Source organism: Scyliorhinus canicula, chromosome 12 (assembly GCF_902713615.1).
Source record: "Scyliorhinus canicula chromosome 12, sScyCan1.1, whole genome shotgun sequence".
Lineage (NCBI taxonomy): Eukaryota > Metazoa > Chordata > Chondrichthyes > Carcharhiniformes > Scyliorhinidae > Scyliorhinus > Scyliorhinus canicula.
Genome location: NC_052157.1, coordinates 103,652,719 through 103,675,880, shown reverse-complemented (window position 1 = coordinate 103,675,880; position 23,162 = coordinate 103,652,719). Strand labels below are relative to the sequence as shown.

At 44.6% G+C, this 23,162-nt stretch overlaps 1 protein-coding gene across 3 annotated transcripts in view; it reads left to right on the top strand.

Annotated features, from left to right (window-relative positions):
- zzef1 (zinc finger, ZZ-type with EF hand domain 1) overlaps nt 1-23,162 on the top strand; it is a 371,817-nt gene that overhangs the window by 67,992 nt on the left and 280,663 nt on the right. For all 3 annotated transcript variants that reach the window (XM_038813628.1, XM_038813629.1, XM_038813630.1), the window contains exons 8-13: nt 3,779-3,957; nt 14,115-14,216; nt 14,562-14,653; nt 15,891-16,039; nt 18,554-18,665; nt 22,641-22,847. In XM_038813628.1, the coding sequence (XP_038669556.1) occupies nt 3,779-3,957; nt 14,115-14,216; nt 14,562-14,653; nt 15,891-16,039; nt 18,554-18,665; nt 22,641-22,847 (841 nt within the window). The remainder of the gene's footprint in view (nt 1-3,778; nt 3,958-14,114; nt 14,217-14,561; nt 14,654-15,890; nt 16,040-18,553; nt 18,666-22,640; nt 22,848-23,162) is intronic.

Below are 23,162 nucleotides of genomic sequence, written 5' to 3'. Positions count from 1 at the left end.
GTCATCAAGCGGCCCACCAAGGAAGACGGCCACAGTAGATCCCACAGGAGAGCTCCGGACAGAAGCCGCAGAGCGTACAACTGGCACCTGTAGGGCCAGCCACCAGTACCTTTTATGGCAGAGTTGGTTCCGGGGCCAGAGGTCCCCACTCCTGGTGCAGGGCACCGACTGGGTCAGGGGTGCGGTGCAGAGGGCAGAGTGCCAGAGGGAATGACTGTGTGTGTGTGTGTGTGGCCGTGTGCGTGTGTGTGTGTCCGTCCCATGGCAGCTCCCTTGCAACTACCGGAAATGCAACATTTGTCCATTTACCTTCTTTGTACTGCCCAGGATCCCCAAATTACTTCCAGGCAAATCACTTGTAACCCTTTCGATTTAGTTACAGTGTTTGTTGTTCTCAATTCCGGTGATGTGGTAAATGATAGAATTTACAGTGCAGAAGGAAGCCATTCGACCCATCGAGTCAGATCCATCGGCCCTTGGAAAGAGCACCCACTTAAGCCCACACTTCCCCCGTAGCCAAGTAACCCCACCTAACCTTTTTGGACACTAAGGGCAATTTAGCATGGCCAATCCACCTAACCTGCACATCTTTGGACAGTAGGAGGAAACCGGAGCACACTGAGGAAACCTGTGCAGACTCCACACGGACAGTGACCCAAGCCAGGAATCAAACCTGGGACCCTGGAGCTGTGAAGCGACCATGCTAACCGCTGTGCTACCGTGCTGTGCGAGGATAGATTACAAAATGATATAGATGGGCTGGTCAGATAGGCAGAACTGTGGCAAATGGAATTTAACACAGCAAAGTGTGAGATTATGCACTTTGGGAGGACCAGCAAGGCAAGGGAATATGCAATGGGCTATAGGACGCTAGGAAGTACAGAGGACCAGAGGGACTTGGGGTGCATGTCCAAAGATCCCTGAAGGCAACAGAATAGGTAGATGAGGCGGTTAAGAAGGCATATGATATTTTTGCCTTTATTAGCCGAGGCATTGAATCGAAGAGTAGGAACGTTATGATGGAGCGGTTTAAAATGCTCATTCGGCTACAGTTCGAGTACTGTGTGTAGTTCTGGCCGCCACACTATAGGAAGGATGTGATTGCACTAGAAAGGGGGCAAAGGAGACTCACCAGAATGTTGCCTGGGCTGGAACGTTTCAGCTATGAAGAGAGGCTGGATAGGTTGGCTTTCCTGAGAGGAGGAGGGGGGGGACCTGATTGAAGTATACAAAGTGATGAGGGACATTGCTACGGTAGGTAGGAAGAAACCTTTCCCCTTAGTAAAGAGGACAATAACCAAGGGGCATGGATTTAAGGTAAGGAGCAGGAGATTTAGAGGGCATGTGAGGTTAACCTTTGTACCCAGATGGTGATGGAAATCTGGAACTCGCTGCCTGTAAGGTTGGTAGAGGCAGGAACCCTCACAACATTTAAGAAGCATTCAGGTGACCACTTGAAACTTGAAACATCATAGCTTATAAGGCTTTCGGTCAAGTGCTGGAAAATGGGATGAGAATTGATAGGTTTTTGATGGCTGGCACAGACTTGATGGGCTGAAGGGCCTTTTTCTGTGTTGTAAAACTCTGCCTATGACACAGTGTGGTCTCTTCAGCATGGGGGAGATCAAACCCAAATTGGTGCTCACTTTGCCGAACACCTCCGTTCAATCTGCAGGTGTGACCCTGAGTTTCTGGTCTCCTGACATTTCAATATTCCACCCCACTCCCACCCTGACCTCCGCCACTTCCATTGTCTCAATCAAGTTCAGCAGAAGCTTGATGAGCAGCACCTCACCTTTTGATTCAGTACTTACAGCCTCTGGGACTCAACATTGAGTTCAATAATTTTTTATTGATTCAGGGAACGTGGCTGCCACTGGCTGGGCCAGCAATTATTGCCCATTCTTAATTGCCCTTGAGAAGGTGGTACTATGTAGGCCATTTAAGAGTCAACCACGTTTCTGTGGGTCTGGAGTCACATGTAGGCCAGATCAGGCAAGGATGACAGATTTCCTTCCCTAAAGAACATTCATGAAGCAGATGGGTTTTTATTGATATGATTTCATGGTGATCTTTGGACATGCACCCCAAGGCCCTCTGTAGAGATGGAACCTCTGTGCTTTCTAGCATCCTACAGTTCATTGTATATTCCCTTGCCTTGTTGGCTCTACCAAAATGCACGATCTCACACTTTTCAGTGTTAAACTCCATTTGCCACTGTTCTACCCATCTGACCAGTCCATCTATATCATTCTGTAATCTATCCTCACTCTACCACATCACCAGAAGTGAGAGCAAAGCCAATGTGCCGTGGTGGGATTTGAACCTGGGCCTCCATAGCATTACACCGGGTCTCTGGATTACTAGTCCAATGATAATGTCCTTGCGCCACATCCTCCCCAAACCATAGCCACTACTTCCAATTTCTTCGCATGGCAACTCCTGTTGATGATTCTGCTGTTGCCGTTTACACCTCCTCTGGAGGCATGCTTTCTTTCCTGTCCCATTACCACCTCCTTGTGCCTTCCACCATCATCCTGTCTGTTATTTAATCTTCCCTGCCTCCGTCTTATCTCACTTTCTCTTCAGTTCCTTCCTCTCCTGCTCTGTTCCTGCCTCTGAACTTCATTAAAAGTGTTACATCTTCTGATGAACTGTCACTGACTTGAAACATTAACTTTTCTATTGTGTATTTCCAGCATTTTTTTTTCCTTAATTATGTTTTACTTTTGGGTTTTCAGAGAAAAAGCAAGCTATCTTGTCACATTTAAAAATCAGTTTAATAGGAATATGTAGCTGAGGGCTGCTTCAAAGAAATAACGATGAGCTCAATCGTTTCTGCATAAGTGAAGTCCCTCCTTTTCACTCATTTGACAAAATTTGGTGAAAGAAAATTTATTTAATATTTTTTTGAATTAGGGATGGATATTGAACTTTGATTCCAGGAGAAAATACTTTTTAAAATCTGGAGTGTACACTTAGGTTAGCACTACACAACAGCCTCAGATAGCAGTCTACTTTCAGGTTCGTGCATTTACTATTCTGAACCTGTCAAAGATGCATATTTGATGAGCTTTGTTCATTTAAAAAAATGATTCATTCTCTGGATATGATCAACACTGGCCGGGGCTGCATTTAATATCCTGAGAAGGTATCTTTTAAAAAAATGTTACTTCTTTCTCAGAGTTACAAAGCCAATGTGCAGAGTGGACAGGGCAAGCCCTTAATCCATCGCCTTGCTCACACCAAAAAATAATTCAAATTGAATCTAATTCATGGCTCGCACAAGAGAGACATACTAGATTCAAGCTGACAAGAACCTGATTATACCTGATCTCACACTTGATCTAACACTGGATCTTATCAAAAAGGCATCATTTGAACAGTGATTGAATAGCTGAATACAACTGGTGGCCTTGCTGGGTCACTTCAAATGGAAGTTATAACTCACATATTAGATACATTAGACCCTTTTTAGGTCATTTTACTACTTGGTTTAGAAACATATCCCTCAATCACCAGTGCACTTGGGTTTTGTTCAGTTATGCCATGTGTTTTGCTGAGAGTGCATACAAAATGGTGTGAACTTTGACAAATGTGATACTTCAGAATATTGTCTACCTTAATGATGCGTAAATAATTGGTTCCATTCAGCAAGTTGCAGTGTATTTCGAAACTGTAATGTATAAGAAGCTGTCTGAAGTCATTCCCCAGCCTCCCCCCAACCTGACCATATTGTTTTTGATTGTTGCTGAGCAGTTTACCTTTGCCGTTTCAGTTGCTGTGCTAGTCCTGAAGCAGAGTTGACACTCCTAGCATTTGCTTTGGCCAGAGGAAGCATAGCCAAAGTGATGAGATCGCTTTTGACCATCAGTGATCATTTACAAACGCAGTACGAGGCATCTCCGCTCCTCACTGCAATGGCATCTGTACGACTAAACCAACTTCAGAAATATGGTAAGTCTTAATGTTATGATCCCTTTAGAGAATGATAACTTTTAAAAGGCGGGAATCCCCACCAACTAAAATCAACATAATTCAAACATTAATTAATAGGTGAAGGTTATTTGAAATAACAGGTAAAGCTCACTTACAAAATAGTTAATATTAATTTTATTTGTATCACAAGGAGGCTTACATTAACATCGTAATGAAGTTACTGTGAAAGTCCCCTAGTCGCCGCACTTCGGCACCTGTTTGGGTACACTGAGGGAGAATTCAGAATGTCTACATCACCTAACAAGCATGTTTTTCGGGACTTGCGGGGAGGAACTGGAGCACTCGGAGGAAACCCACATAGACACGGCGAAAACATGCAGAATCCACATAGACAATGACCCAAGCGGGAATCAAACCCAGGTCCCTGGTGCTGTGAAGCAACAGTGCTAACCATCGTGCTACCGTGATACAACCAAGATACATGCATGTAATTACAAGCATTCTTGCATTACCTCCCTTACAAATTTGGTACCATGGGCAAACTCTCAGTCTTTTCAACTCTGCCTTTGTTTTACTTATCCTATCATTTTCCCTGGTCATTCGCCATCCAGCGTCTCCAGACATGTTTACACTGACAAGGCACATGTCTAGGAACCCTCTCGTACACAGGCCATAACAGTTCTGATGGCACAGGATACCCAGAGACTCCCTTTTCCCTTTATTTTAGATGATCCACTGGACTCCGACAACACCGAAATAGCAGCAATGGGTATTGTCCAATCCCCAATTTCTCGCTCTTCCCATCTTCATGGCTTTAAAAATTCTTTCATGGAACAGGAGTGTCACTGGATAGATAGCATTTTTATTGCCCATCCCTAATTGCCTTTAGAAGGTAGTAGTGAGACACCTTCTTGAACTGCTGTCGTCCATGTGGTGGAGGCACACCCTCAGTGCTGTTTAAAGGAAGTTCCAGGATTTTGACCCAGTGACAATAATGGAACAGTCACTTATTTCCAAATCATGAAGGTGTGTGGTTTGGAGGGGATCTTGCAGGTGGTGATGTTCCCATATGTCTGCTGCCCTTGTCCTTCTGGATGGTAATGGTTGCAGATTTGGCAGATGCTGTCAAAGGAGCCATGGTGAGTTGCAGTGGTACACGCTGCTGCCAATGTACGTCGGTGATGCAGGGAGTGGAGGTTGTGGGTGCAGTATGTATAACCCAGACAGTGACACAGTTTCGGTTTTATTCTCAGTGTCCTAATTCAACACTAGAATCTATTCTGAAACTGCCAAATAGAAAATTTCCATTCAGAGAGAACCTTGTTTGATTACCCCCTCACACGTTTTCAGCGTGATTTGAACTGCCAAAAAGAAAACAGTGGTTAATTCAACCCCACTGCAATTAGCTTTGTATTTACCCGTTGCTACCCAGCTGTACCATAAGAAATAGGAGCAGGAGTATGCCGTTTGGCCCCTCGAACCTGCTCCGCCATTCAGTAGAATCATGGCTGATCCGACGTTCCTTACGTCCACTTTCCTGCCCGTACCCCCGTAACCTTTGATTCCCATATTGATCACGAATCTATCTACCTCAGCCGTAAATATACACAAGGACTCTGCTCACTCAGCTCTCTGTGGCAAGGAATTCCAAAGACACTCGGAGAGAAGAAACTCCTCCTCAGTCTTAAATTGGCACCCCTTTATTCTGAGACTATTCTCTCTGATCCTGGACTCTGCCATGAGGGGAAACATCCTCCCAACATTTACCCTGTCAAGCTCCTTAAAAATCATTGATGGCAACCCCAGGTCACATGGGTATTTCTTGAAATTCATTTATGTTGCAGTTAGGAAACCAATTCACCCTCTTTCAGAATGCTCCCCATTCTGCTTTGGCATGAAGCAAGTTCACACAAATAGAAAATACATGCTTTCCAAAACACGTAGTTATCATACTTGTGCATTTTGTCCAATAAAATATAATTTATGCAGTGAAAATATATGGGGGGGGGGGGGGGGGGTGGGGGGAGACAAGAGGGGTGGTGTCTTTCATTGCGCACATGGGTTGAGCCTGCTCCACTGGACTGACACATCTATCTCATTCAAGGCCATTCACTTATATTGTTTGGCACAGTTGTGCTTTCTCCTGTGCATTTGAAAATGTCATCTTCAGAGCTATAAAAATAGCTAAGTGCGTGCTTTTACTATTGTAATCATTGAATTGGCGACAGTTCCTCTTTCTTGGGTGCCAGCCATGGATCAACGGTAACACTAATTACCCTCCGAGTCAGAATGTTTGAGTCCTACTCCAGAGACAGAATATAGCCGAGACCTCGGTGCAGTACTGAGGGAGTGCTGCACTGTTGGTGCTACTTTCTTTTGGGTGGCCTGTCAAACAAAAAGATCCCATTCACTGTTCGCAGAATGGCTGGGGATGTTTCTCCCTGGTGACCAGGCCAACATTGATATTTCAACCTAAATCACTCAAACAGCTTATCTGACCATCTTTCTCATCATTATTTGTGGAACCAAGCTGTGCGCAAATTGCCTGCCGTGCTCCCTAAGTTACAACAGTTCTTTAAAAGTACTTCAGTAGCTGCAAAGCGCTGCGAGATGCTATGGGGTTGTGAAAGTCATTATATAAATGCAATAAAAACAGTAACGGCTCGAAAAACTCAGTCAGTCTTTCCCGTGGTTTCTGTTTTATTTCGGATTTCAACCATCTAACGTATTTTGCTTTTATTTTAGTGCTGCATAGACACAAGTTATTTTATATTAAAAAGGAAACTCAGTAAAGGTGCTTAAATAGAAAAAGGGCCTTTTCATTTCTGATAGTGGCTGCATCTGCTTGATCAGTGAGTGGAGAAAATAAGGTGACCATTTCCATTCACTGTGGAGGAGCTGTTACATTTGCAGAGGCCCATTAATAAAATATGTAACCCTCCACTTAGGAGACTTCCTTTTAAAAGGATTGAGAGAGTATTTGGCTGAATGGTCATTGATTTAAAAAAAAAAAAATTATGATATTCTCCATTGACGTTTTGATCAAAACATAGCATGAAAAAAATAGGAGCTGGAGTAGGCATGCTACCCTTGAACCTGCCCCACTATGCAGTAAGGGCAAGGCTGATCTTCTACCTCAACCCCATTGTTTTTGATGCCCTTTGAGTCTAAAAGTCCATCAGTCGAGTATATTTGGTGTCCTCTGGGGTCGTGGATTCCAAATATTCCTAACCCGCTGCATGAAGCCATTTCTTCTTATCTCAGCTGCAAATGGCCAACCCCCTATCCTGAGACTGTGTCCCCTAGTTTGTATTCGCCAGCCAGTAAAAACAGCCTTTCAGCACCTACCCTGTCGCGCTCTCAACATGTGCACGGAAGAATGTGAGATTGAGACATTTGTCATCTGAATTTCTCATTATGCATGCTTCTCTGTCTGATCTTAATTGGAATTGCTCTCTGCACTGTTGTGACCAAAGTGCCATCTTCAGCTTTCGAGCCATTCAAATTTGTCTTTCTGCAGTCTTCATACGACAGAAACGTTTGTCCCAGATTGTTAGATTTGGTTAAAACGGTGGCGTTAACATAAAAATACTTTAATATTGTACATGGCTAGTGCCATATTTGGTCTTCGCTGACACTACCTAGCCACAGCACCTGGAACCATCAGCCTGTTTAAATGAGAGCCCAATTATATGGAGAGCATCAGAGAATTGAGGCTTAATTGAGGCTTGTTCAATAGTGGAACAGATTTAAGGGGACGAATGGCCTCCTGTCCTAATGTGTATGTTCAGATGCAATTAAGCTAAGGTCAGCAATGAGCTGTTAATAGCATGTGGTTCCATGTACTTTACAACCCATGCATCAAATCTGGCTGTTATAACAGCGCAGTGGGATTTTGTGGTTACAAAGCAGATTGACTCGGATAATGGCCAGGCTTAATGCAGAGCTGGTGCAGGGTAGACAATGTTGCTCTGTAGGCAGTGAGTGCATCCTTATGAGGAGAGGCATGCGGGGTTGGATCTAAGAGAAATATTTCATTTAAAAGCCCGAAAGCACAGCATCTTGGATTCATGGCTACAGAGTCAGCACAGATTTGCTCAGAGAACCCAGCTAGATCCCTTGGTATCGAGATTTCATTGTCATTCCCGGCTCTGAAAGAACGTCGTACCTGTGATATTGTTGCCACTGAATTCTATGTAAACCCAAAACAGATGTGGTACAGAGCCTTTTGGTGGAGCTAATTATTCACCTAATAAATGGTGCATGACAGACAGACAAAGACTCCTCAAGTTAGACTCCTGCCGCAATTGCTGGGGCAATTTTGCTGATATATCGAAGGTGCAAACCTTTCAGACTATGTTCCCTGAGGGATAAGGACACATTTAAAAAGTCATAACAGGTGAATCAGCATCTGTCAATGTAATGTCTTTTCTGTATTTTCAGATCTTATTTTACATTTTCAATTTTTGTTTTGTTAGGAAATAAGGTATAGTTTGAAGTGGGTTTATTTAATGTTCTATGCCTGGAAGGGCAAAAGCTATAGTTAGATTCATGCTGGACAAAGGTGTTTATATGTGTGGGAGCTGCTTTCATTTCCAACTGTGATTCTATTGTGCTTGGAGAGGGTTACAGCATGAAAAATAAATAGAACTAGGAGGGGTTGCTTTGCCTTATTAGGATTATTAGGGCCTTATTAGGATTTTTAAAAAAAGCTTGAGTTTTAATTTTAGCTGAATCTGTGGGCAGTTGGAGACTGGACCTCGGGGAGTGAACATCTCTCAACTCTGCCGGAAGAAAGACTGGACAGAATGGGAGCTACCAAGTGGCAGGCTTCATGAAGTTCAAGTTACAGTCCAGATAAACAGGGAATTGGGACAGAAATAATGTTTAAGGCGACTGCAGTTCAGTGAGCAGAGCCCAAAGTATATTGTTCAGAAGAATTCAAGAAAGAGTAGACAGTGTTCTAAGTTAAAGCGACTTGAATGGAAAATGAAAATTGCTTATTGTCACAAGTAGGCTTCAAGTGAAGTTACTGTGAAAAGCCCCTAGTCGCCACATTCCGGCGCCTGTTCGGGGAGGCTGGACTTCAAAAGTAAATCAAACGTCTGATGCCATTTTCATGCTGTCTGGAATAGAGAGTTATAACAATTGTGAGCAGTTTGCACAGCAGCCAAAACGAGAAATCCTAAAGGAGATGGGAAGAAGTCTTGGTCTTTGCCCCCCCTACGAGCCTGGAGGCGCATTTTGCTCAGGTGGAGATCCCCGGCACCGCCTGAGGCTTTGGCTTGGAATGGGGACTTTCTGCACATGGAGAAGATAAAGTGCACTATGAGGGGATTGGTGGAGGGGTTTTACTCAAGGTGGTGGCAGTTGATGATCTTTTTTAAGGAACTGGTTACCATCAGCTGTTAGGGGGTGGATTGTGGGGATGGGGTGGTGGGTGAGGGTTAGTCTTAGTACGGGAATGGGTTAGGATGGGGTGTTGGGGATATTTTGTATTTGTAATAATGCAACCGTTGGACTGGTTTGAATATTTTTTTGATATAACTGAACATTTTGAATAAAATATTTTTTTAAACCTTTAAATTTGTATGAATTTGTTACGCTAAAGTCACATTCTATCATAATCCAATTTTTTAATGTTTAACAAATGTTTTTTTTCTTGTTAAAACTAATTAACGGTCCAGTGACTGTTTCTCCAAGCTTTATTTAAAAAAAGTAAAAGTTAGAATCTGTTTTTGAAACTCACCACTATTCTTAGAATTCCCCCTATACCAAAAAGGGTCGATATTCTAAATGGTGAACAGGGATTCTCACTCCCTGACTCCGATGCAGGCTTCGGTGGGTGCTATTCAGGTCAAACTATATTTTCAAGTTATCCCCCGGTATAACCCATACCTTCACCAAAGATTATATCTACTTACCACTTAGTAGCATCGATGTTCTGGGTCTTGCATTGCTAAGTAAGTAAAGTAGACTTTAGGAAAAAACCACTTTTTCAGGTTAAGTTAAGTTATTTTATTATTATATTTTTTCTTTTAAAAGCTGCAAACACTTTCTTTGCAGAAAGGTAAAAAGATCTTGCTTCTGGATCCTGCTGGTTAGTTGAAGGGACCTTCAGGCCCACCTTGACAATCAATCTTCTTTAAATTCTGGTCTTCTAGGGATGTGTTCGCTAGTTAGCTCTGTTGCTGTGTCTTGTCGATCCATATACTGAGCTATAAGAGCTGGCTCTGCTAGCTATCTCTCAGCTGACTCTGACTCCTTTTTAAATTCTAGTCTTCCTTAGATGTATAGCTGTTTAAGCTCGGCTGCTCGTCTTGTCTTTCCCATGACCGAGCTGTACATGCTTCTCTTCTCTCTCTGAGTTCTCCTCCCCTCCTGTTGCTCTTCTGCTTCTGCTCCCTGGGTTTATATTCTCTTTCTAACAATTATTAAGTTTTTAGAGCCTAATTGTAAATTAACTTATTTCACTTTGATTGTTAAAAAGTATCTTTGATGTAAACATTTTAATACAACGAAGGGCGCGATTCTCCGCCCCCCACACCAGGTGGGAGAATAGCGGGAGGGCCTCCCAACATTTTTCACGCCCTCCCGCTATTCTCTAACCCCCATGCCCGCCCCACGCCACGAATTGCGATTCTCCGAGGCCGATGGGCCGAGCGGCCGGGCCTTCACGTCCGTTTCAACAAGGCAGCAACCACACCTGGTCGCTGCCGCCGTGAAACGGGCGCCAGATGCCCGTTTGGGGCATCTAGGGGCCAGATCGGTGCCCACCGACCGCGGGCCGTTCGTCCGTAATGGATGCTCTCTTTTCCCTCCGCCGCCCGGCAAGATCAAGCCGCCACGTCTTGCGGGGCGGCTGAGGGAAAAGATGCCAACCGCGCATGCGCGGATTGGCGCTGTCCAACCTGTGCATGTGCGGCTGACGTCACCGTGCGCGTCAGCCGGCGTGACGCTTGTCGTGCGGCCTTGACGACCGTCATCAAGGCCGTGACGCCCGGGACCCCGCTTCTAGCCCCGCCCGGGGGGGGAGCATCAGGTCCCGGAAGTGGGCGCGGAGGCTGCCTGGGTGACGGCCTGTCCCACGGCAGCCTTTACAATTCTCCGCATTTGGGGAGAATCTCGCCCTAAGTATTCATTCTGGGCAAAGCCTCACCTCTCAGACCTGATTACATTGTCCTTTGTGATATTCAAAGTTGCTTTGGTTTAATTCCTGTCATGTGAATAGTTTAATTTTACAATTGTCCCCAGCTCATAACTTTGCCTTTGATTTTGACTTTAAATTATGTTCCTCATAGACAGGTTGTCTCCAATTTTCTTTTAATTGACTTGATGTTAGTAGAATTTCACGCTTAGAATTGACACCAAATTCGACTGAACATCATCCATCCTTTCCAGCTGTTTACTAAGAGAGTTAATTTCAGTGAAAGTGTGAATCTTTGATTTTAGCTGCATGCTAAAATTTTACTTGACTATGACTTGAAAGACCTGCCTGTTTTAAACATTCGTCACTTAATTCAATTGAAACTCTCATCCATGCTTTGCCAGAAACTTCCTAAGATAGTTATATCCTATGAATGTGTGAGCCATTGTTTTAGCTAAATACCAGAATCCTGTGTGTTTGCTAAGTCTGCTTGTGAGAAAGAATCTGCATTTTATAATCCTGCTCTTTGAAGCTGCTATTAACCTTTTGTGGGATCTTTCCCTGTATCCTCTCAGACCAGATATTGCCAGACTTCCATGTTTCAAATGACACATTTTTCTGTATTTTCAAGAACAAATCATAGAATTCCTACAGTGCAGAAGGAGGCCATTCAGCCCTTCGAGACTCCACCAATCTTTTTGGTCGACAGAGTACCCTACCTAGACCCAATCTCCCGTCCTATTTCTGCAACCCCACCCTAAGGGGCAATTTAGCATGGGCAATCCACCTAACCTCAACATCTTAGGACTGTGGGAGGAACTCGGAACATCCGGAGAAAACACACGCAGACACAGGGAGAACATACAGATTCCGCAGTCACCCAAGCTCGGAAACATCCCTGGTGCTGTTACGGTCTTTTGAGCTTTGGTTCCATTCTGGATTCTTCCTGGCCAGTTATAGCATCAACTGGCATTGTAACAGTTTTAGCAGTCAGATTCATGGTTTGTTACTGTAGAGTAGAATTCTTAAATTACATTTATATTGTGCCTTTTACAATTTCATTACAAATTTGCCACACAGGCAGTGAACTATAGGGTGGTCACGGTTGTAATACAGTATTGTGGCAGCTGATTGTGCACATGTTCCAATGCTAATTAAGAGATACATTTTGCCCAGGACATTAGGAGGACACCGCTGTTTTCCTTTAAATAGTCTCATGGCCCAATGAAAGGAACAGTGTTGCATCAGTTTGATGGGTTGTATGAAAGATGGCATCTCCCAACAGTGCAGCACTCCTTCAGTCAGCCTAGACTTTCCACTTGAGTGTGGCTCAAGCCCACAAGCTTCTTTCTTAAGGCTGACACCTGAAGATTAACTACCATCACAAACTTGACCTTAAAAAGGTATGTATAATAAACCAGTTCAGCTGTCACTTTAGATAAAGGGGAACCCACTGTTTGTATGGATATGCTCCTTTTTCTTTGAGAGTTTCCATTCCGGGGAGTGGCTTCAGGAAAAAGGAGAATCCTTGTATGGACAACATGCTAGAAAATTGCAGCACAATGCACAATCAAATTTTAGTTCAACAAAAGTAATGAGTTGTTGCTTATTCTGGGTGAGTGTGCTTAACACTTAATTTGGCTCTGTATCGTTACTTAGCTTTGGAGTCGCTAGGTATCGTTAAGATACCGCCACAAGTTTCAAGGTCAAGTTCAAAGCAATAAAACCATACACCAATTAGTAAGTTCAAACAAGACACGTTTATTAAATTACAATAACCTACTAATCATGCATATAAACTATAAGACTAGGCAAATCCTACCACTAATAGGCCAAATACTTATCTGGACAAGGGGACTGCCGGATCAGGGAACAACGGCTTCTAGCTTTGTCCTGGGTCCGCAGGCTTCCAGCAGTTATGGTCTAAAGGGGTCAGGAGTGTCTATTCCCGTAGCGTGTGTTGTGACACTTACTTGTTGGCGGCTGCTGTCCAGACCTCTCCTCCACAAGGTTCTTCTGCTGCAACGGTGTTCTGCTGGGAGGGCTGGCTGGTCAAGGAGAGGCTGGCAGAGAGAGAGAGCTGGGGTCGCGGTCTCTGTCTTATACTCCTTTCAGGGTCTTGCGCCCACCTGGGCGGACCCTCTATACTCTCGCAATCGATTGGGTCTCTTCCCAATCGATTGATTTGAATTCCCCAATAACGGGGGAGTTTCTCGATCACTGGGGCGGTTCTTGGGACTTATTGTTTTGGGCTTCTTTGGCGCCGAAAAGTCTGGCCTTCCATTGAATGTATCGATTAGTGTTAACTTGTTTCTATTGTGCCTGGGGATCGCCCGGTATCGCCTCATTAATATGTTAACTTGTTTCTTTTCATAGTGTTGTCTGGTTTCGGCAACAGCCAAAACTGTTTCCTGCAGCAGACCAAATATACAAGCGCTCTGCAAGCTGCTTGCTTTTTACAACCTGTCCATTTTCCCTGCATTCCTTGAAATCTTCCATTTTGTGTTTGGGCAGTGGTCACCCCAGGTGGCTTCAGAGTCATTGGTTAAAATTATCATTTTGCTCATAGCAAGATTCCATAATGTGATGATTGCCCATTTCCTCTGTGTTTGGTAGTGTTAGGTAAGAGCAAGATGAAATGAAATGAAATGAAAATTGCTTATTGTCACAAGTAGGCTTCAAATGAAGTTACTGTGAAAAGCCCATAGTCGCCACATTCCAGCGCCTGTCCGGGGAGGCTGGTACGATGTTGTCTTATGAGTGAGTAGGAGACCATATTCAGTATTGCCTATCTTGTGTGTGTGCTTGGTGGTTAGTTTTCCCAGAACCTGTTAAGCTAAACCTGTGGAAGATGAGCATCTTTTGAAGAATGATGTCTTCCCAATCAGATAAACAGGTTATCTGATGATCGCCAGAGATGTGAAGGTTTCTAATGGGTTAAGTTACTTATACATCCTGGGGCAACGTGTTTTTTTGGTGCATTTTGAAGCAACCTCCTAAAGATTTGCTTTTACAATGTTTTTTGCAGGTAAACCACTGCAGTTGACTGTGGAGGCGTGCGATGCCAAAGAAGGAAAAGAAAAGGGACTTGTGCCGACTGCTGTTCTCTATGAATCACTGCTGGGCGATGGTAAATGTTATAAATGTGGTTCTTCATCACAAGATGTTGGTAAAATTAGGGGAGGAGGAAGAGACAAACGAGGCGAAGGTGACAGGGCAATTGGAAAAAGAGCTGGTAAATGACAGTCAAATGTGCCCCTGGGTTGAAGAATTTATTTCTGTAAGAGTGGAGGGGTGGAATTTCATTGAGGCAGGGGAGATATCTCTGGCATTTTTTCAGTAGTGGTTTTTAACTTGCTGCTGGAGGGTGCCCTTGGGCACTTGTCATGCGAAGGTAGGGGAGAGGGTTTTTAAAAATTCTGAGAGTATAGTCTGGTATCAACTAACGTGAATTATTTCCCTTGATCTACTGCAGGATTCCTGTCGGAGGCCGGCCATACACGAGCTAGCTTCATTGTGTCAACAAGAACAAAACTGTCCATCCAGGTCTCTCAGATCAGGATCAAGGCAAGTATATAGGTAGCAACACAGATTTGGGCTCAGCTACCTCCAAACCTGCCTAAGCATCCATATGTCAGTCGCCTTTAGACTTGATTTCTGGCCTCTTCACTATCTTTGTCCTCCATAAAATCCCTTATTCAAAGTCTTGCTCTCTCTCCTGACCCACTCAAGTCTCACTTGTTTATCAGCCATCTCCGTCGCCCATCGCTTCCTCACTGACCCAATAGTCTCTTCCTATACCACAATGTTTCGAATTCAAGAACGTCACCATCCTCTACAATTCGTTCTGAGCCTCGCTTCAACCTTTGTCAGCCCTTCCAATGCATTTAGTCCACTGAGCTTTCTTTTATCTTTTAAATGTCCTCGTTTCAAACAAGCTTACTATCATCTTCCCATTGCTATTCTGTCCTCTTCTCCCTCCTCTTTCCATGCTCTCTCTTTGGCCCTTCCCTTTCCCTTTGGACTTTTTCATGTTGAAGGCACCACACCTGAATCATGATTAAGAACAGAAAAGAATCTCTACAGTGCAGAAGGAGGCCACAAGGCCCATCGAAAGAGCACCAGCACCCCACCTTGGCCCAATCCCCCACCATATCTCCGTAACCCCACCTAGGAGCAATTTAACATGGCCAATCGACCTAGCTTGCACATCTTTTGACTGTGGGAGGAAACCCACGCAGATTCAGGGAGAAGGTGCAAACGCCACAGTGACCCAAGGCCGGAATGGAACCCGGGTCCCTGGTGCTCTGAAGCAGTAGTGCTAACCACTGTGTTACCGTGCCGCCCATGTGTTCCTCCATGATCCTGGCGATCTCTGGGTTATAAAATGGAGTACAGCCTAAAATTAAATGTGAACCAGCCACCTGATGAAAGAGTCCTGAATGCTGAAAATACGAGTCATTATACATAATCTTCTCTTAGACCCTCCGAAAACTTTAAGACTTCTCACTGAACAGTCACGACATAGGAATGAGTGAAGGCCCTTCAGACCCACGAGCCTGCTCCTTCACTGCTGATCTGTATATCAACACAATTTACTCACCTTTGCTACACGTTGGTTGATAAATTCCCCGGTGAAAATCTATTGATCTTCCTTGAAATAACTGTTCTTTTGTAGGAAGAGAGCTCTAGATTTCCACCATACTTTGTTGTGGGACTTCCATAGGCACCTGATTATCTGGGTGCCCAAGAGACAGTATAATTGGCTGGTTAGTCCATGTCCTCTTTTCTGTGCTTCACTCAGGTCCATAATGGCGCTAAAGGAGCCAAATGTGGTCTAATCTTTGCATATAACGATGATTCGGAAACTTTTGATGCAGAGAAACATTTCCAGAGGTTTGAAAAGTACAATAAATGGAAGCTGCAAGAATTCCGACAGTTTGTGAAGGAAAGGTAAGACGAGCGTCAAATTGCTCTAACTAATGTAGATCACAAGCTGCTTCCTCAGGTTGTCAAGTTGAGTAGTTCTGAGTGCACATTGCGTATAAAGTCCCAATGTGAATATTTCCGGTACGTGTTTGCGAATATCTGTACTATGAAATCATGACCTTGGTGAATGAGTTGCTTGCCATATGCACAGCTGCCACGGTTTTTTTTAAAGGGTATCCTCACACTTTTTTCCCTGTGGGGGAGGTGGTGGAAGGATTCCCGAGCTGGCTATCAGCCCGTTGAACCCTATTATGAACACTCCATCCGTACTCAACAAGTCCTGGCCTTGGACTTGAACCCGGAGCTTCAGGTCCAGAGGTGGTGTTGCCACCACTGTACAAGACCTCCTGCTGTCACAGTAACGCAACTGTTCAATTAAAAGGCTTTATTGGTTACGGATGAGTCGGTATTTGTCAGTCTGGTATCTCTGGCTGAAGCAGTTTTACATATGGTGCTCAGTTGTTGTTCTTCCCATGTTGAATGTACTGCTGATGCTACATATGTACGCTGTAGGTTGTTTCAAGCTGGTTACTATTTAAAACTGGTACTGAGAACATGTTCAATTGTCCTGTTCACATCTATGGAGATGTAAGTGATGGAGTAAGATATCACGGTGGGATAGATGATTCATTTTTCATTTTTTCATTTCATCAAGTGGCTGTGCTGTTGGTTCTGTATAGATCCGCCTGTTGGAATGCTTTGTTTAAAATTGTTGTGAAGTCGAGTGTCATAAATGGGTTCACGGCCATAATTCCCAGCGAACCAGCTCAGTCAATAGAGCATGATACTTTTAATCTCAGAGCAGTGGGTTTGAGCCCCACGTGGGACACCTTTGCTTTTGGCGGGAGGCGGTGGTGCATTGGTATTGTCACTGGACTAGTAATCCAGAGATCCAGGTAATACTCTGGGGACCCGGGTTCGAATCCCACCACGGCAGATGGTGATATTTAACCCCAATAAAGCACCTGGAATTAAAAGGCTAATGGTGACCATGAAACCATTGTCAATTGTCGTAAAAGCCCAAGCAGTTCACCAATGTCCTTCAGGGACTGAAATCTGCCATCCTTACCTGGTCTGGCCTACAGATTCCTGACCCACAGCAACTCAAAGCGCCCTCTGAAGCGACCCAGCAAGCCACTCAGTTGTATTCAACCGCCAAAAAGGAAAGAACCAGATGGACCACCTGGCATTGACCTCAGCACCATCAGCACCAGAAACGACAACAGCAAACCCCACCCTGTCGACCCTGCAAACTCCTCCTTACTAAAATCTGGGGGCTTGTGCCAAAATTGGGAGAGCTGTCTCACAGACATAGTCATACTCATACATAGATGTAGTCATACTCCTAATCACAATCACAATCGCTGAGTATGTCCTGCCCCATTGGCAGGACCGACCCAGCAGAGGTGGGGAACAGTAGCATGCAGTTGGGAGAAGGTTTCCGTTGGGGTCCTCAACACCGGCTCTATACCCCATGAAGTCTGAAGGCACCAGATCAAATGTAGGCAAGGAAATCTGTTGATTATCAGGTACCATCGCCCAATCTTCAACAAGAGAGTATGTAACCATCACCCCATGACATTCACTGGCATTACCATCTTAAATCTCCCACTATCAGCATCCTAAGGGGCTACCATTGACCAGAAACTGAACTGGATTAGCCATATAAATACTGTGGCCACCAGAACAGGTCAAAGGCTCATAATCCTGTGGTGAATAATTTACCACTTGTCCACCATCTACAAGGCACAAGTCAGGAGCGTAATGGAATACTCTCCACTTGCCTGGATGAGTGCAGCTCCAACAACACTCAGAAGCTCGACACCAGCCAGGACAAAGCAACTGGCTTAACTGCTACCCCTTCCTTAAGTATTCACTCCCTCCACCAGTGATGCACAGTGGCAGCCATGTGTACCATCCACAAGATGCACTGCAGAAACTCACCAAGGCTCCTTAGACAGCACCTTTCAAACCCATGAACATCTAGAAAGACGAGGGCAGCAGATACCTTGGAGATACTCTTGGATCTTGGAATTACCCCTCTAACAGCACTCTGGGTGTACCTACACCTTTGAGACTGCAGCAGTTCAAGGCGGCAGCTCGCCACCACATTCTCAAAGGGCAACTAGGGAATGGCAATAAATACATAGGCCTAGCCAGCGATGCCCACATTCTGTAACTTAATAAAACAAAAAAGTTCCTGATCCGGACACAATGGAAAGCAGCGGGCCTCTCTCTCTTGGATGGGAGAAGTGAAGAGCTCTCCATTGAACCGTTTTATGGGAGTTATGTCTAGTATTGAAGAAAGGCCTCTAGCAATCCATATCTAAGTATATTATCATGATGAATATGATTTCTTGCATTGTTGTAAGAGAGTGTTTGCCTTGTCTTCATTGGGCAACGACTGTCGCTGTTGTCCTGCAAATGGCATGTTGTGTAGTTTTCTATCTGATGGTGATTTCCCTCTATCTATAACAGGCACAGTAGCAAGAGTGTCGACCTGGATGGAGATGATCCCGTTGGCTGGTTTGAACTGGAAGAGGAATGGAATGAGACAGAAGTAAAATTACAGACCTGTCGAATCAGCAGGGTAAGGATGGGCCAGCAATGTCACTGCCATCTGAGTTTTTATTGGAACTGCAAGTTTACAATTGACTGGAGTTTGTGAGTTGAGATTCACTGTTCAAGTTAGCGAGAAACGAGTAATGAGACTAATAGAATAGAACAGTATAGAACAGTACAGCACAGAACAGGCCCTCCGGCCCTCAATGTTGTGCCGAGCCATGATCACCCCACTCAAACCACGTATCCACCCTATACCCGTAACCCAACAAACCCCCCCTAACCTTACTTTTAGGACACTACGGGCAATTTAGCATGGCCAATCCGCCTAACCCGCACATCTTTGGACTGTGGGAGGAAACCGGAGCACCCGGAGGAAACCCACGCACACAGGGGGAGGACGTGCAGACTCCACACAGACAGTGACCCAGCCGGGAATCGAACCTGGGACCCTGGAGCTGTGAAGCATTTATGCTAACCACCATGCTACCCTGCTGCCCTTGACTATCTAGACTACTATCTGTAAATTTTATGTGTATTACTTTGCAGAAATATATATTACACAGCTTTATGCTTTTCACTTGCATTTACTAAAACTGGGTAAAATATCTGCTCAGAATTTGCGAGTCCCTGCAATTATTGAATATGGCAGTACAAACGTGTCTTGTGAACAATAAACAGGCAAGATTTTTGTTCGAAGTACTTGATGTTCCAGTTGGTACCAGTAGGTGTCACCTGTGTATTGGTTATTTCCGTAAATTCTAACATGATTTGATTTGCTCCTGGTATTCATATGATTGCTCATTTGCAGAAGGCAATTAGGCAGTGGTGTTGAACATGGTTGGATGGTCACTATTCAAATGCAGCTTAAATTTGAACAAACACCGCTAGGAATGCACAGAGAAATGTTTTAGAAAATGTGATCGGGTTTCTCTTCTGTATTGTAGACTGTTGGCGAGATTAAGTAAGCAAGATATTGCACCGGTGACCCAAACCAGACAGTAAATCAGTAAATGTCGTGTGGCATATTGTTGGATTATGTTATTTGTATTTGTTCATGGGATGTGAGCATATCTGGCAAGGCTGGCATTTATTGCCCATGCATAACCACCCCTGCGAAGGTGCCTGGTTAGCTGCTTGCTTGAACTGCTGCACACCCACAGTGCTATTAGGGAGACTATTTCTGGGAATTTGACCCAGTGTCAGTGAAGGAGTGGCGGTATCGTTCCATGTCAGGATGGTGTGTGACTTGGAGGGCAGTTTTAAAAGAAAAATATTTAATTATTTCATGGGATGTGGGTGTCGCTTGTTAGGCCAGCATTTATTGCCCACCCCAGGTTGCCCTTCAGAAGGTGATGGTGAGCTGTCTTCTTGAACTGCTGCAGCCCTTCCAGTGCAGGTGTGTAGTGCACCCACTGTGCTGTTAAGAAGGGACATTGAAGGAACGGCTGATATATTTCCAAGTCAAGGTGGCAGGTGACTTAGAGGAGAATTACCGTGTGGCTGGTGTTCCCATGCGGCAGTTGCTCTTGTCTTTCTAAGTCGTGGGTTTGGAAGTTGCGTCAAAAAAGCCTTGGTGAATCATTTTTTTTTTTTTTTTTTTATAAATTTAGAATATCCAATTCATTTTTTCCAATTAAGGGGCAATTTAACATGGCCAATCCACCTAACCTGCACATCTTTGGGTTGTGGGGGTGAAACCCACGCAGACACGGGGAGAATGTGCAAACTCCTCACAGACAGTGACCCAGGGCCGGGATTCGAACCCGGGTCCTCAGCGCCGTAGGCAGCAATGCTAACCACTGTGCCACCGTGCCGCCCGCCTTGGTGAATCATGTAGTGCAGGTTAAATGTAGTGCACACTCCAACTGTGTGTTTGTGGTGGAGGGAGTTCATGTTTAAGTTCGATGGGGAGCCAATCAAGCGGGGCTACTTTGTCCTGGGTAGTGTCGAGCTGCTTTTTGTTGGAGCAGCAGTCATCCAGCAAGTGGGGAGTATTCCATCACACTCCTGATTTGTGCTGATTGGGTGTGTAGATGAGGCCACGGCAATTGATGCAGTTCATATAGATATCAGCAAAGCCTTTGACAAGGTCCCATATGGGAGACTGATAAAGAAGGTAAAAGCACAGGGGATTCAGGGTAATATGTCAAGTTGGATCCAAAATTGGCTTGGTGGTAGGAGACAGAGGGTGGTGGTAGAAGACTGTTTGTGTGACTAGAGGCAGGTGTCCAGCGGCTTACCACGGATCAGTGCTGGGCACATTATTATTGTTATAGGTCCCCTGTTGTTTTGTGATATATAAATGATATCAAAGAAAATGTGGGAGGGATGATAAGTAAATTTGCAGATGGCGCACAGATTGGCTGGGTGGTTGACAGTGAATAAGGTCTTAGGTTACAAGAAGATATACACAGATTGGTCAGATGGGCAGATCAGTGGCAGATAGCATTTAACCCTGGAAAGTGTGAGGTTGTGCACTTTGGAAGGAGTAACACAACAAGGGAGTATTCAATGAATGGCAGGATACTAGAACGCTCAGAACAGAAGGATCTTGAAGGCTGCAGGACAGGTGGATAACAGAATTAAGAAGGCATTAGGGACGGCGCAGTAGTTAGCACTGCTGCTCCGCAGCGCCAGGGACCTGGGTTCAATCCCAGCCTTGGGTAACTGACTGTGGGATTTGAACGTCTCCCCGTGTCTGCGTGGGTTTCCTCCAGGTGCTCCTGCAACTTCCCACATGTCCAAAGATGTGCAAGTTAGGTGGATTGGCCATGCTGAATTGCCCCTTAGTGTCCAAAAAGGTTAGATGGGTTTGCGGGAATAGGGCAGGGTCTGGGTCTAGGTAGGGTGCTCTTTCTGAGGGCTGGTGCAGACACGATGGGTTGAATGGCCTCCTTCTGCACTGTAGGAATTCTATTTTGTACGGATTCTATGAAGAGACACTTGAAGGGACACATCAGTCATGGCATAGATTATAACAACAGGGAGGTTATGTTGGAGCTGTACAGGACTTTGGTTAGACCACAGCTGGAGTACTGTGTATAGTTCTGGTCACCACACCATAGGAAGGATTTGATTGTACTAGAGGGGGTGCAGAGCAGACTCACCAGGATGTTGCCTGGAAGGGAGCATTTTAGCTACGAAGTGAGGCAGGATAAACTCGGGTTATTCAGGGGACCTGATTGAGGTGTATAAGATTATAAAGGGCATGGACAGGGTAAATAGAAACCAGCTATTCCCCTGGTTGAAGGGTCAATAGTAAGGGGGCATAATTCTAAGGTGAAAGGCAGGAGGTTTGGAGGCAATTTGAGGAATGTTTTTTTTTTCACCCAGAGGGTGGTGGGAGTTTGGATTGCACTGTCTGGGAGGGTAGCTGAGGCAGGAAACCTCACAATCTTCAAAAAGTATTTGGATGAGCACATGAAATGTCATAACATTCAAGACTGTCGGCCAAATGCATGTAAATTGGATTAGTGTAGATTTAGATTAGTTTTTTTGTCGGTGCAGGCTTGATGGGCCGAAGGGCCTCTTCTGTATTGTATGATTCTATGGTGGGCAGGCTTTGGGGAGCCAGGAAGTGAGTTGCTCGCTGCAAAATTCCCAACTGCTGACCTGCTCTTGTAGCTTCAGCATATCTGTGGCTGTTCTACATGTCTTCTTTGCATTAAATAGATTAAATTTTGTTTTCCCCCATCTGCTGATATATGTTTTTCAGGCAGATTACACAGCTTTATGCCTATGTATTGTGTCAAAGTGTGAAAAGTCTGCTTTAAATGTAAGAATCCCTGCTATTGCTGAATATGGCACTGCGGACAGTAAATAGTATTGATGTGACTTGGTGAGATTTTTGTCACAGGCACTCAATATTCCCGATCAATGCTTTCAGTAGCTTCAGTTAAAGTCTTTAGTTTAGGGCAACAACCCTTCTCAGCTGCTTTAGTGGAATGATGTGTGGTGGATAATGACTGAACTCTATCTTCACTTATTCTTTTCTCCCCAGTATCTGATGGTGAAGTTTCTCTGTCCCCGCCAAGAGGATGAGAATAACGTGCGTATTGGCATCAAGAATCTAAGTATTCGTGGTTACTTGAGACCATCCAATCAAGAATGTGTCTCTTTCTCCGACACAGCATCAAGCGGCCTTGTTACTGGGCAAACCCTCGTGTTGAAGACACTCTACTTCATCCAGCAACTGGCACAGGATGCAGTATGTTAAAACTTATCTTTAAAGTTCGTATAAAATATTATGCGGTGGGGACATGAGGAGATTAAAAAAGTGCAGATCAGGAATGCGCTGCCTGGCTGCCTGAGAGTGTGGTGGACACGGATTCAATTGAGGCATTCAGTGGGAATTTAATTATTACCTTAAAAGGAAGGTTGCTCAGCACAGAAGAAGATAATATGACCCAGCGTGCCTCTCCCGATTTCTGGAGGAGCGATTAATCGCGCCCTGCGCCCCTTGCCCTGCAGATTTTTCACCTTCAAATATTTACCAATTCCCTTCAGAAAGTTGTTGTTGAAT